This window comes from Amphiura filiformis, chromosome 19, assembly GCF_039555335.1.
Source record: "Amphiura filiformis chromosome 19, Afil_fr2py, whole genome shotgun sequence".
Classification (NCBI taxonomy): domain Eukaryota; kingdom Metazoa; phylum Echinodermata; class Ophiuroidea; order Amphilepidida; family Amphiuridae; genus Amphiura; species Amphiura filiformis.
The window spans coordinates 39019698-39032713 of NC_092646.1; the positions used below are offsets into that span (position 1 = coordinate 39019698).

At 40.2% G+C, this 13016-nt stretch overlaps 1 protein-coding gene across 1 annotated transcript; it reads right to left on the reverse strand.

The window, feature by feature from the left end:
* Positions 1-334: 334 nt before the first annotated feature.
* Positions 335-12951, reverse strand: LOC140140573 (uncharacterized). Its single transcript, XM_072162331.1, has 4 exons — positions 8829-12951; positions 5944-6915; positions 3580-4698; positions 335-570 (listed from the first exon to the last, which is right to left on the reverse strand). The coding sequence occupies exons 1-4, from the start codon at positions 12949-12951 to the stop codon at positions 335-337; spliced, it is 6450 nt and encodes a 2149-aa protein (XP_072018432.1).
* Positions 12952-13016: the final 65 nt, after the last annotated feature.

Here is a 13016-nt window from a genome sequence, read left to right on the forward strand (position 1 = left end):
GGAGACTTTCTCTCGTCGGGTTCTTCCGCTTCGTTAAGCTTACGCTTTCTTGACGCATCACGTTTTGGTCTACCCCTTGAAACAGTTGTTACCTCTTTGCTTCCAGATTGTGTTTCCTTGCTGTTATCATCCACCGATTCAGCCGACTCAAACATGATTTCCACGATGTCATCAGGACTTTTTGAAACACCATCAGCCAATACAGAAGTAGACCCTGACTTTGCTTTAGGCGTAGAAGTTGTCTTTGCATCCGACTCGAACCGGTTGGCAAAATCACTAAAACACTCCTCCCACGTTTTCATCTTAGGCGTGTTCTTGGAATAATTCAACGCCTTTAAGGAAATGTGTCCTTTTCGTGTTCCGTAAGCGTTGCTATGGTTTTAAATGGCCGCTTGCAGAAGGTGCAGGTGTAGAAGCCATCTTTGTTTTTGTGGTAGCCGGCATCCATGTGACATTCATAATCATATTCATGTGAGAAGGTCACTTTGCACGCTTCGCAATAAAGCTTTTCTGGTTTCTTCACAGGACTTTCTTGATCACTACCATCATCATCATCAGAAGAAGAAACAACTGTATACAATAGAAAAATTAAAAAATAGAAGCAAAAGGGTAAATACACAATGCTAAGAATGCTAATTTCTGAAACTGTAGCAAAACAATTGAATACCTGAGTGGAAGAAGGGCCCAACTCCAATTTTTTACAAAAATGAGTTAAACCCAGCATTTTATTGCCAGCAGACTGTTCTTCCTTATGTGTGAAAGATGAGCCAAAATCCACTCTCTAAATAGTCTTCCATGTACACTTTTGTTCATCCATGAAATCTGCTTTTCACTACAATAAACTTTCTTGCTATAAAGATATTACATGAGTTCTACTTGTGCAATTAATGGTGATTCCTAATTTATGTAGCTATTTATAACACGTAACTAGCACTTTCAGTATATTAGTGGAAGAAGGGCCCAACTCCAGCTCGTATTAAGACCTGTACCGTTGCCATGGAAACATCATATATAATTTCGAATGTATGTAATATTGTATGTTCATGTATTAAAGGTCCCCTGAAGATGAAAACATTCTGTCTATAAAACTTTTCCAAATATTAAGTTTTTTCTTAATATCTCAAAAACAGTTTTTGATGGAGTTGTGCCCTTCTTCCACTCAGGTATTCAATTTTATTTATCATATTTGATTTGATTTGTTCAGGTTTGACAACCCTGGGTAACCCACAAAAAACCTCTTACGAAGCTTATTTCCATTAGGGTCCATTTGAACACCATGAAAGGTTAGGACACCCTACTCTTCTTGAAACTGACTGCAATCTACATGTACATTGTTGGATCTTCTGTATACACAGGACCAGTGGCTTAATGTTCCCTGTGAAGAACAGAACTCTCTCATGGTTCATAACCCAACTTTAAATGAGGAGAGCGTGGCCTAGCGGTTAAGGCACAGGACTGTGAACCCGGGGTCAAGGGTTCGAATCCCAGGTCCGGCTCTTTGTGTCCTTGAGCAAGACACTTCACTCTACTTGCTTAGTGCTTAGGAGGGCACTTTTAAGCTGTCGGTCCCGTGTACATGCATATTTTCTCACATTAATGTAGTGTGCACGTTAAAGAACATCACAGGCTATTCAAAAGAGCAGGGGATCATCCGGTCATGTTGACTGTACTTCAAAATACACTTATCTACTCTAGGTTCCAGAGTAAAAATAAGTACAGCTTGTCTGTATGCAAAAAGTCGATAATACTCATACATATGAGGGAGGCACTTATAAGGAAGAAGAAGAAATGCACCATGGTGAGAATGGAAGTCTGAAACATAAGTCATTTCCAGTTCTTGGGTTTATTTTTGTTTTTGTTCTGTCACACGCAATTTCAAACAATTTTTGGGATTCTCCATCTAGCAATTACCAAGTTTTGAATTATGTCATATAAGCAATTTCTGATGCAATGTAGATATGTTCTTGGATTCATGTGTTACTAATATTTAAGCGATTTCTGACAACATTTGGGTTATATAACATCAATTTTTACTCTTCCACTCTTTTTTATTGACATATATATATATATAAGCAATTCCTAAAATGTTTTGGATTCTTTGCGATATAAAAGCAATTTCTGTTAAGCTCTTGGATTCTCTTATAATATAACGTCCCCCTGCTATGATAATTGCTTTTCAGCCGAATTAACCTTTTTGCCTTCACCATGCCTCTATCAGCATGTACACCTGCTCTAACAATGCCACTGACCAATCAAAACCACAAAAAATGAGTAAGGCAATTATCGTAGCATGGTAACGATTAGCAATTTCTGGACTTTGTCATATTGAGCAATTTTTGATGACAAATATTTGGATTCTCTATCATATCAGCACTTTATGACAGGTTTAGATTTCTGTCATAATATCAAAATCTATTTCTGACTAGTGTCTGGATTTTATTTCCTAAAGTGCAATTTTTTGAATTTGCTATCATTAGCTTTTTCTGACATTCCTTCTTTTCACTGTCAGGTAAGCAATAGAGGTCGTCAGTGTGACATCATTTAGGCCATCTTGTCGGTAAACCATTTGAATTACCTTCATAGTATAATAGAAACATTGTGTGATAACCTAGAGACGGGTACACACAGATTTGCACCCATGACAATATAGCAATTAGGGATTCAATCATGTTTCGCCGTTGTTCATCACCGTTTAACAACGATGCATCTGCGCCATCTGCGTGGTTTACTTCACGACGAGCGAAGTAAACCACACAGACGCGCCAGACGCAGTGATGAACAACGGTGAAACGTACGCACACAGATTCCAGGCATGACAAATTTTACGCGCTATAGCGTAACGCGTAGTCTTGCTCGCGTTCGCGTATACGCTATGTCCCCCAGTAAAAGTGTGGATTCATCACGAATTAACAACGGTTGGCCCCTGTACAAAGGTATAGGAGGAGTTGCTGAATTAAGGGAAATGCAACGTCACAGATTCACCAGCTTTTACCCATAAGATGGCGAAAGGCTGACGGCCTCTATTTCAAGCTCCAATATGTGACATGATCAAGGGGAATGAGTCACATGTCGACCCTGGTCGAAAATGAGTTTTACATATATTTCTAAAAAGGACATTTAGAGCTTTCTGAAACTGAAAACCCCATGTTGATACTACTTTTCTTTGCAAAGTTACATCAATTTATCAATCGCTGAAAACAATAGGAAACAAAAGAATTTTAACACTTTCTTTGCCAATATCTCAAAATCAATATTAGCGACATCCGACTCATTTCCCTTGATCGTGTCACATATTAGTAAGCCATTTGCACATGATATAAATGTAACCAGATCTGATCCTATCAGGCTAAAGTCGGCAATGATGAAACCGAGATATAGGCAAAAAGAGAAAAACAATAAAAAAAACATAAGAAAATGGAGATATAAAAGGTTCATAACTTTGCAACAAAGTTTTCAAGAGACCTGGGGATTCCACATCAACAAGTGTAGGTACTGAGCAAGTTAGTAATGGTAGTAACTCAATTTTCAAAATTTCCGACTTTAGCCTGAGTGCATCAGATCAGGTCACAAGTTACTCACCTTCTACATCGTCAGGACCATCATCATCGTCATCATCTGAAACTTCCACTTCTTTTGCTTCCTCCACAATTTCTTTCTCCTCTTCCATCCGCTCCATTTTCTCGGGAACTTCAATTTGCTCTTTCTGCTTCACCACCTTCCCAAGGCGTGCCAAACATTTAGTCTCATGGTCTCTGACCTCGTTTATCTTAAAGTAGACTCTGTTGCAGCCATCGCACACCAGCTGTCCCCGTGCGTTCTTCTCTTTGTGGTAGCCCTTTTTAATGTGCCCCTCAAAACCGAGCACATTGTAGAACACTAGGTCGCACTTGTGGCAGTAATGATGCTTGTTGTGTTTCGCTTGGTGCTGTGTCAATTCATCGTAAGTGGAATATTTTCTCGGGCATTCCGTGCACGTTAACTTTGCATCTGAGTTCCCCGAGCTACTAGGTTCACCTAACATTTCTTCGTGTAACTTAACATGGTTGGCGAGAACTCTCTTCGTCTGGAATTGCTCTCCACAGATGTTACAACGAATCACAGAATCCTCTTTAGCCTTGTGCTCCTTCTGATTGGCATGGAAGTTTCGTTTGTGTCTGTATAGAGTCCTAACATGCTGAAATGTTGTTTTGCAAATTTCACAGGCGTATAGCCCATCCTTGTTTTTGTGTGGCCCAAGCATATGCTTTTCATAAGCAACTTGCTGTGAATATGTCGTGTGACACTGAAGACAACTCCATGTTTTGCTAGTCCCTCCATCTGTATCAACATCATCAGCCAGCTTATCTTTACTATCATTTTCTACCCTGATAGTTGCACGAGCCGACTGTGATTCATCGGCTGTTTTGCCAGATTTCGCGGAATTCTTCTGCGATTTCAAAGATCCACCGATAACGACCACCTCCCTGTTTGTGCAATATTTAGATTCGTGTTCTTCCAGCAATTTTCGATCAAAAAACGTTCCCTCACAGAAACGACAGTTTTCTCTGTAATCGCCGCTTCCTCCACAGACGGTGCCATGTTTTTGCAAGTTGGTTTCAGAAGTAAACACATCGCCACAATGATCACAGTGATACAGGGGTAGTAGTTCTGCTTTCTTCTTCTGAGAGTGTGGAGTTGAACCCACTTTCCTATTTGCACCTGTAAGATACAACAAATAGCAAGGTGTATGAGAAAATGAACTTGCTACGGTAATATTTCGCAAATAAGTATTAACACACACTTCAACCATTTGATCAGCTGCATAACCCCATCACTACTGTCCACATTATCAGCTTCTAAGACTTATTTTGATTGGTTATAAAGAGACCTATATTTTATATTAAGCCAATCAGAGATATTGTAAGAATGCGCAGTAAGGCTGAAGGAGATTAATAAGCTTAAAAGTGCTAAGAGATCTGAAAGCTCTATTTTTATTGGTTACTCAGGTGATTGTTTCATATAATTAACCAATTAGTAGTAGTGCCTATGCACAGGGCTAACATTAATCATTCCTTTGGATTTATTCCCATCTACAATGTGTAGCATTCTAGGATTGCAAACCGCAACCTTTCACAGAGACAATATCAGATATAAGAAAATATTCCAGTTTAAATCCATACACCCCCTACGGAAGACATGACCTTAATCTCCCACACATGGGGTGTAGATTTCAAATGGAGTAACCCACTTGGTAGCATCATTTGAAATTCAAACTCCCTGTGTGGGAGTTTAAGGTCATGTCTTCCATAGAGGGTGTGTGGATTTCAGCTGGATTAGCCCAATTAGGGATCTGGCAGCTACTTCAGCAGCAGGTAAACCTATGCAAGCCGCTATTATCCTGCGATCACCTATACGGGAACACTACAGGCCTACATAATTAACATGAATGGATCAAGATAGTATCAGGCCTGCCAACCTACCGAAGTCAGAAAGAGGGACATTGAGACAAAAACCTTGTACATGTACACAAACCAGGTATCGATAAATTCAAAGACTAGAGGGGGGGAATATTTTCAGAATTCAGAGAAGGTTTTGCAGGTCTAAATTTATCACAATAGATTAAAGAGAATGCTATAGTAAAATTTTAAAGTGAAATTTGCATCATTTTCTGCTGCTCTTACATTTAAATTTGCAATCACTGAAATTTTCAAAAAGCAGGACTGTCCCTCTTTTTCACTTTGGTAAACCCTAAATAAAGGACAGTTCCTCAAAATGAGGGACAGTTGGCAGGTCTGCATATAACGACCAAGTAGTAACAAAGAACAAACTGACGGAAGGTAAGAAAAAAAAGTATAGACAGACTGAGAGAGAGAGAGACAGAAACGACTGACTACAACAGACAGACAGAAATAAAGAAACAGGGATCATGCAAAAAAAAGAAGACGAGCAGAAATATCTTCTTACCCGAGGCATTGTCCCCTGGTGTCTGATCACTGTCCAAGCCATACCCATGCTTAAGTTCCGCAACCAAATCCTTGTCTCCTTCCTTGGGATGATCAATTCGCTCGTGACTAATAAGCCCCTTCTCGTACTGGAAATCCTTGCCGCATTGCTCACACACGTACACCCCCTGGTCGTTCTTGTGCCGGCCTGCCGCCACGTGCGTCTGACATGCAATCACAGTCGCAAAAGTCCTGTCGCACTTTTGACAATACTTTGTCTTTGCTAACGCCAGGGTGGTCTTAGCTTGCGCTGCTTCTTTGGCTAGTGCGCAGTCGCTACGTTTGTGATTCAACATCATGTTTGCTTCGTCAAATTCTTTCTTGCAGAATTTGCATTCGAATTTCCCGTTGGCATTCCTATGAACTCCGACCCTTCTGTGAGTATCGATATCTTCGTACGTTCTCCGGCATTGATTGCAATAGTTTGGCAGGTCGCTACGCCTCGGAGTCGTTTTAACAGGCTCCATACTTTTGGTACAGCGCCCTCTGTGAGCCTTTGCAGCTTCAACATTCTTTAAATCCTTCTTGCACGCTTTGCAGCCGATTCGTACGGTCTTCTTAAACGGCTGACACGAGTTGACGTGCTTCTCTATAGCACCGTCGCTCCTGAAAACCAGATTGCAGAATTTGCAATACAACGTTCCCCCCATCGGCGACATAGGGGAGGTAGTCCGACCGTCGACACTTCCAAAACTGGACCGCCTCTCACTTGGTGCAGGAGAACTACTGCCGCTTCTAATTCCATGTGTTACTGTATCCATGAATGCAGCACCCGGGCTGTGTTTAGATGTACCGCGGCTGTCTATAGCAGACTTTGTTCTCTTGTGTTGGCTTTCCTTTGGACTGGGTGAAGTTGCATCTTCAACTTTTCTCTTTCTTCTGGTGGTTGGTTGTCCTGGAGCGCTGACTTCTTTATTCCGAGTTTCTTTCTGACCTGTATGGTAATAATAAGAGGAATGAAAACTTCAGTACATTCACATTTATATAGACTGCAAAATAATTAAAGGCCCATTCAGTGATTTGCTCATCCGGACGATCGTAAAAATCATCAAAATTCAGATTTTGGTAACTTTGTCATTGTCATAGATGTGCTAACATAGCCTGCGAATGGTTCTGCCGAGAGCTGTGTATTTAAGACAAAAATAAGGAATTTACATGAATCTGTAATTTAGATACTAACAGCATCTAAATTAGCTATGTGTATTTGAATGGAGCTTCAACTTCGTCAATACTGCTGTTTTTTTGCCAAATATTTCATTTCAAAAATACTAAATGACAATTTGAATGACTTATCCTTCACTTTTAAGCAATTTATAAACAATTTTTTTTAACACTTTCGCTGGGATCACTGAATGGGTCTTTAAGGTACCAGTTATGTTTACCCCTGTATGTCCTTAATAAAGACAAATATAAATCTCATTTGTTGACATCAGTTTATAATTATAGAAACAATGATCAAAAATCCAAGAAAGGAGCAATCTGCAACTTCCGAATTTTCATCTTCCTTGGATTTTTGGATCATTTTCTTTATTTCTAAATCTGAGCTAAAAGTTCTAATTATGACATAACTGTCTTTGTTTAGGATACAGACCTGAAACTGGCCATTTGTAAAAAAAAGGGGGAAATAGCGCAAAATCATGCTATAAAAACTCTAATTGAGCTGAAAATAATTCCAGGAATAAAAAAGAGGAAATCAGCTAAAAAGAGGAAAAGTGTCAGATCTTGAGGATATACAGGGGTCAAAATAACTGGTACCTTAATTCTTTTGAGGTCTGTGTGTAATTCATTGGCATTCTATTCTCATTAGGCCTTAAAAAAATTGTTTGATTGGCGTAACCCAACCGACCCTAAAAATAGGCCCGACCCTAGACTTTTTTTCTTATTTTTTTGCAAAAAATGGATAAAAAAATTTAAAAAAGATTAAAATTTTAAAAAAGAAGAAAAATTCGTGATATTCAGCTTAAAATGTGTGTAAAATTTTTTTTTTAAATAAAATTGCCGACCGACCTACCCTAATTTTTTTTTTTTTTTTTTCATGTTACGCCAATCAAACAATTTTTTTTTAGGCCTTAATAATAATTATATCAATCTTTTTTACTTTTGTGTGATTTCTTTGTGAACCCGTCAAAATACAATGGGCTGTTCCAGTTGAAATCCATACACCTATGGCAGACATGACCTTAATCTTCCGCACAGGGAGTGTGAATTTCAAATGGGGTTACCTGAATGGTTTGACTCCATTTGCAGTCTACACCCCAGTGTGAAAGGCTAATATCAAAGCCTTTCAATAGGAATGTATGGATTTCAAATTGACTAGGCCAATAACTCTATACAATTTTTCAACCTGATGTGACAATGTCAATGCGTTGATGCAACTATTTCCCGTTCGCATCTACGTGTCGTCTTAAAGTATGCTTGCTTTTTGAGCGAACACAAGTCACTGCCACATCAAGGTGGAAAATAGTATTAATGCTTAGTTACCAAGTAGAAAAATTTTGCCATACTACTCGGTGAATTGATCACATATACTTGACCAATTTAATCAGAATAGCTTGGGTTTTTTTTTGCACAACACCTCAAGTACCTTCTTCTGTGAATGTCCACTGGCTTATTCCTGTTGAATTAAACACCCCCTATGGAAAATTTGACCTTAATCTCCCCTACAGGGGGTGTGCATTTCAAGCGGAGTCACCGTTCAGGTAACTCCATTTCAAATTTACACTCCCTGTGTGCAATTAAGGTCACATCTTCCATAGTGAGTGTAAGGTTATCAACTGGCTTTTTTAAATATTTTTTTTATGAAAATTGTGCTATACATCAACAATGTGTAAAATATCTTCAACTCACCTGTGCTTTTCACCACGTTGATAATATCCTTCTTCTCATCAAAGACCCTTTCCTCCATTTTCTTCGGACTTGCATGCCAGTTCTGATGTTGCTGAGGAGTTTGCAAATCCTTGTGTTCAAGCCTATGACTCTGAAGCAACGACACTAACTGACATTCAGCTCCGCACGCATCGCATGCGTACATCCCTTTCAAGTTCTTGTGGAGTCCGGCTGTCATGTGCTTCTCGAAGAGTCTCCTGTTTGAAAAAGACCTGCTGCAAGTCTTGCAGAAGTTATCAGTACCTTCATCTGCCACAGTTTGTCCTTCTGGTATTGTCTTCTTCACCGAAGCCATTTCCCCACTTTGTTCTTTAGATCCATCAAGCTTCTTTGTTTCCAAAAGAGCCAGTTTATCGCTGCTTAGACACCTTCCCTTGGAATTAACCCAGTGCCGTTTTAGTTTTGACTTGTATTGATACTGAGCAAAGCAGACTTTACACTGATAAAAGCCCGTTTTCTCATTTAGATGTTCCGCATAAAAGGAGTCTGCAACATTTTGACCTTGAGGTATTGTGCTTTTCTTGGAGACCATTCCAGTGCTTTCTTCATTAGGTACAACAGATTTCTTTGCTTTCACAGGGATCGGTTTTTCAGGGCTTGCCTGACACTTTCCCTTAGTCCTATCACGGTGGCGTTTGAGATACGACTGGAATTCAAAATCTCGGTTGCAGATTTTGCACTGATACTTTAAGATTATAGCATGTTGACTTTGTGACTTTGTCTCAGGGGCCACTGCAGTGTTTTGTCCTTTCGATCCAGCAATTTTCTTTGTTTCTGCAGCCAATTTCTCAAGGCTAAAATGAGACGCTCCCTTAGCTCTGGTCCGGTGCAAGTTTTGACCTTCTGTCTTCTTTTTGGAGGCCGTTTCCGTGACTTGTCCTTTAGATCCGTCAATTTTCTTCCTTTCTGCAGCCAATTTCTCGAGACTGGAATGACACTCGTCCTTAGCTCTAGTCCAGTGTAGTTTTAGACGAGACACAAACTCAAACTCTGCCTTGCAGACTTCACACTGATACATGCCATTCTGGTTGATGTGGAGTCCTTCCTTTACATGGTCCTTATACATGGACGCATTGCGGGATGCTTTCTTGCAGATTTTGCAGTAGACTTCGACACATTTCTCTTCATGCTTCTGAATATTTGCGACAGCAAACCCGACACCGCAAAATTGACAAAGGACAACCTTGCCTGTTTCTATGCCGGAGGTGTCCACTTGATCTTGCTCTTTAAATTTAGAAAGTCTCCTGCCATCAGTGGAAGACACAATCTTTTCTTTCTTCTCATTAATTAACTGCTGCTTTGAAAGTGTCTCATCTGATTTAGAACCTGGCTTAGTTGTCTTTGCTATAGAGGTATCCTGTTGTTTATCAACCCCAGAAGATGCTGCTGGTAGTTCCTTCTTCTCTGGACATTTTGTGTCGTGAAAGATAACCTCTCCAATGGACAAGAATTCCTGATTGCAATATTTGCAGTTGTACAATTTCTTGTATGGCGGCTTTTTTACCAGAGGTTCTTTAGAGACAGACTTAGATGACTTTGCTTCATCGACATCCTCCTTTTTGCCAACTCTGGGAGACAGCCGCTTCGAAGCTCTCCCAGGTGATTTTACTGGAGTCTTTTTAGGGACTGCCTTAGATGACTTTGCTTCATCAACCTCCTCCTTCTTATCAACTCTGGGAGACTGCCGCTTTGAAGCTTTCCCAGCTGACTTCACCGGAGTCTTTTTCAAGGCAGCTTTAGACGACTTTGCTTTGGCAGGTTTATCAACTCTGGGAGATTGCTGTTTTGATGCTTTCCCAACTGATTTCACCGGAGTCTTTTTAGATGCAGCCTTAGATGACTTTGTCTTAGCCACATCCTGCATTTTATCAGCTTCGGAAGATGCCGCTGGTATTTTCTTCTTCTTGGGACAAATCGACTCGTGAAAGATTACACCTCCGATGGAGCCGAACACCTGTTTACAGAACCGGCAGTTGTACACGCCGTTGACGTTCTTACAGAAGTGACGCCCAAGTTCATTGTGTCTGTCCAGATGAGCTTTGGTGGCAAAGTACCTGTCGCAGAGTTGACAATACCAGGATTCTGATTCACTCTCCTTGTCTATAGTTTGATCCCTTTTGTCCGCATTCTTACTCTCAGTTTGGCTTTGGCTTTTTGACTCCTCCTTATCATCCATCTTATCTTCCATTCCAGGCACCTTCTTTGTTGCAGACCCCTTTGTTTCTTGATGAGAGTCATCATCATCATCATCACTTCCAGATGGTGACGACTCATTTTCTGAGTCGGACTTATCATCTTTGGTCTTATCATCAATTTCAGTTCCCTTCTTTATTTCCAAATCACTTGCTTCTTGATGAGTGTCATCATCTTCATCATCACTTCCAGATGGTGACGACTCATTTTCAGAGTCAGACTTATCATCTTTGGTCTTATCATCAATTTCAGGTACCTTCTTTGTTGCCGAACTTGTTTCTTGATGGGCTTCATCCGGGGCTACATCATCCTCATCATCACTTCCAGATGGCGGCATCTCATTTTCAGAGTCGGACTTCTCACCTTTGGTCATATCATCAATTTCAGTTCCCTTCTTTGTTGCCGAACTTGTTTCTTGATGGGTTTCATCATCCTCATCATCACTTCCAGCTGGTGATGACTCATTTTCAGCGTCAGATTTCTCATCTTTGGTCAAATCATCAATTTCAGTTACCTTCTTTGTTTTAGAACCACTAGTTTTTTGATGAGAGTCATCATCACTTCCAGATGGTGACGACTCATTTTCTGAGTCAGACTTCTCATCTTTGGTCGTATCGATTTCAGCCACCTTCTTTGCTGCAGAACCACTTGTTTCTTGACGAGTGTCATCGTCATCATCACTTTCAAATGATGATGACTCTTTTTCTGAAACAGACTTGTTATCTTTGGTCTTATCCTCAATTTCGACCACCTTTGCTGTCAAAGAGTCACTTGTTTTTTGATGAGTGTTATCATCACCACTACCATCATCATCACTTCCAGATGATGACTCCTTGGTCTCAGCTTCATCTTCTTGTTCCGACTGCTGCTTGGACGTCACTTGATGATCTGCTTCTAGGGTATCACGATTAGCTTCTCTTTCATCATTGTCATCACGAGCTTCCAACTCTCCAGGGTCACCATCATCATCATCAGAAATAACTTGCATTTGCCCATCTCCATCATCTCCAGCAGGACTGCTACTTCTGTTTCTGCCCTCTTCCACCTCCTTCTTCTCTTCCAAATCCATGCCATGTTCTTCCGGTGTCTCTGTATCATTCTCATCTTTATCTACATTTTCATCATTTTCCGTTTCATTTAGTTCCCCCTCAGATGTAATGTCTTCATCAACAGCTCTTTGAGCTCCATCCACACTAGTCTGTTCCACAGTCTTGTCTGGAATATTTTCAGTGCAGTCTTCATCCGCTGCATTATCGTTTCTTTTGCTGGACTTTGGAATATTTGTTGTGAAGTCTTCATCCTCTGTAGCATCTTTTATTTCACTGGGCTTTTCGTTCTCATCCGTATCATTTTGTTCAGAAGTAGTTTCATCTCTTCCATCAAGTGAACCTTTTACAACAGTACTTTTGTTAGGGCTCTCCTCACTTGTATCATCTCCATGTTCAGATTCACCTTTAGCAACTATTGGAGTTCCATCCACACTAGTCTGTTCCACAGTCTCGTCTGGAATATTTTCAGTGCAGTCTTCATCCGCTGCAGCATCTTTTCTTTCACTGGACTTTGGAATATCTGTTGTGAAGTCTTCATCTTCTGTAGCAACTTTTCTTTCACCTGACTTTTCTTCTTTATCCGTAGCATTTGGTTCAGAAGTACTTTCATCTCTTCCATCAAGTGATCCTTTCACCTTACTACTTTTGTTAGGGCTCCCTTCACTTGCATCATCTTTATATTCAGTGGCCCTCCCCTTCTCTTCTTCCAACTCATCTTCAGTAGTTCCTTGAGTTCCATCCACACTGGTCTGTTCTTCAGTTTCATCTGGAATATTTTCAGCAGAGTCCTCATCCTCTGTAGCATCTTTACTTTCATTGGCCCTTTCTTCTTTTTCATCCATATTATTTTGTTCAGAAGGAGTTTCATCTTTTCCATCTTGTGAATCTTTTACTTCAGTATTTTGGT

What these genes read in the sequence shown, in the direction of transcription:
- LOC140140573 (XM_072162331.1), bottom strand. Translation starts at nt 12,951, where the DNA reads ATGGATGAAAAAGAAGAAAGGGCCAATGAAAGTAAAGATGCTACAGAG. An exon ending in ACCAGGGGACAATGCCTCGG is followed by an intron (nt 4,699 to 5,943) that starts GTAAGAAGATAT and finishes TGTATCTTACAG; the next exon opens with GTGCAAATAGGAAAGTGGGT. An exon ending in TGGTCCTGACGATGTAGAAG is followed by an intron (nt 571 to 3,579) that starts GTGAGTAACTTG and finishes TATTGTATACAG; the next exon opens with TTGTTTCTTCTTCTGATGAT.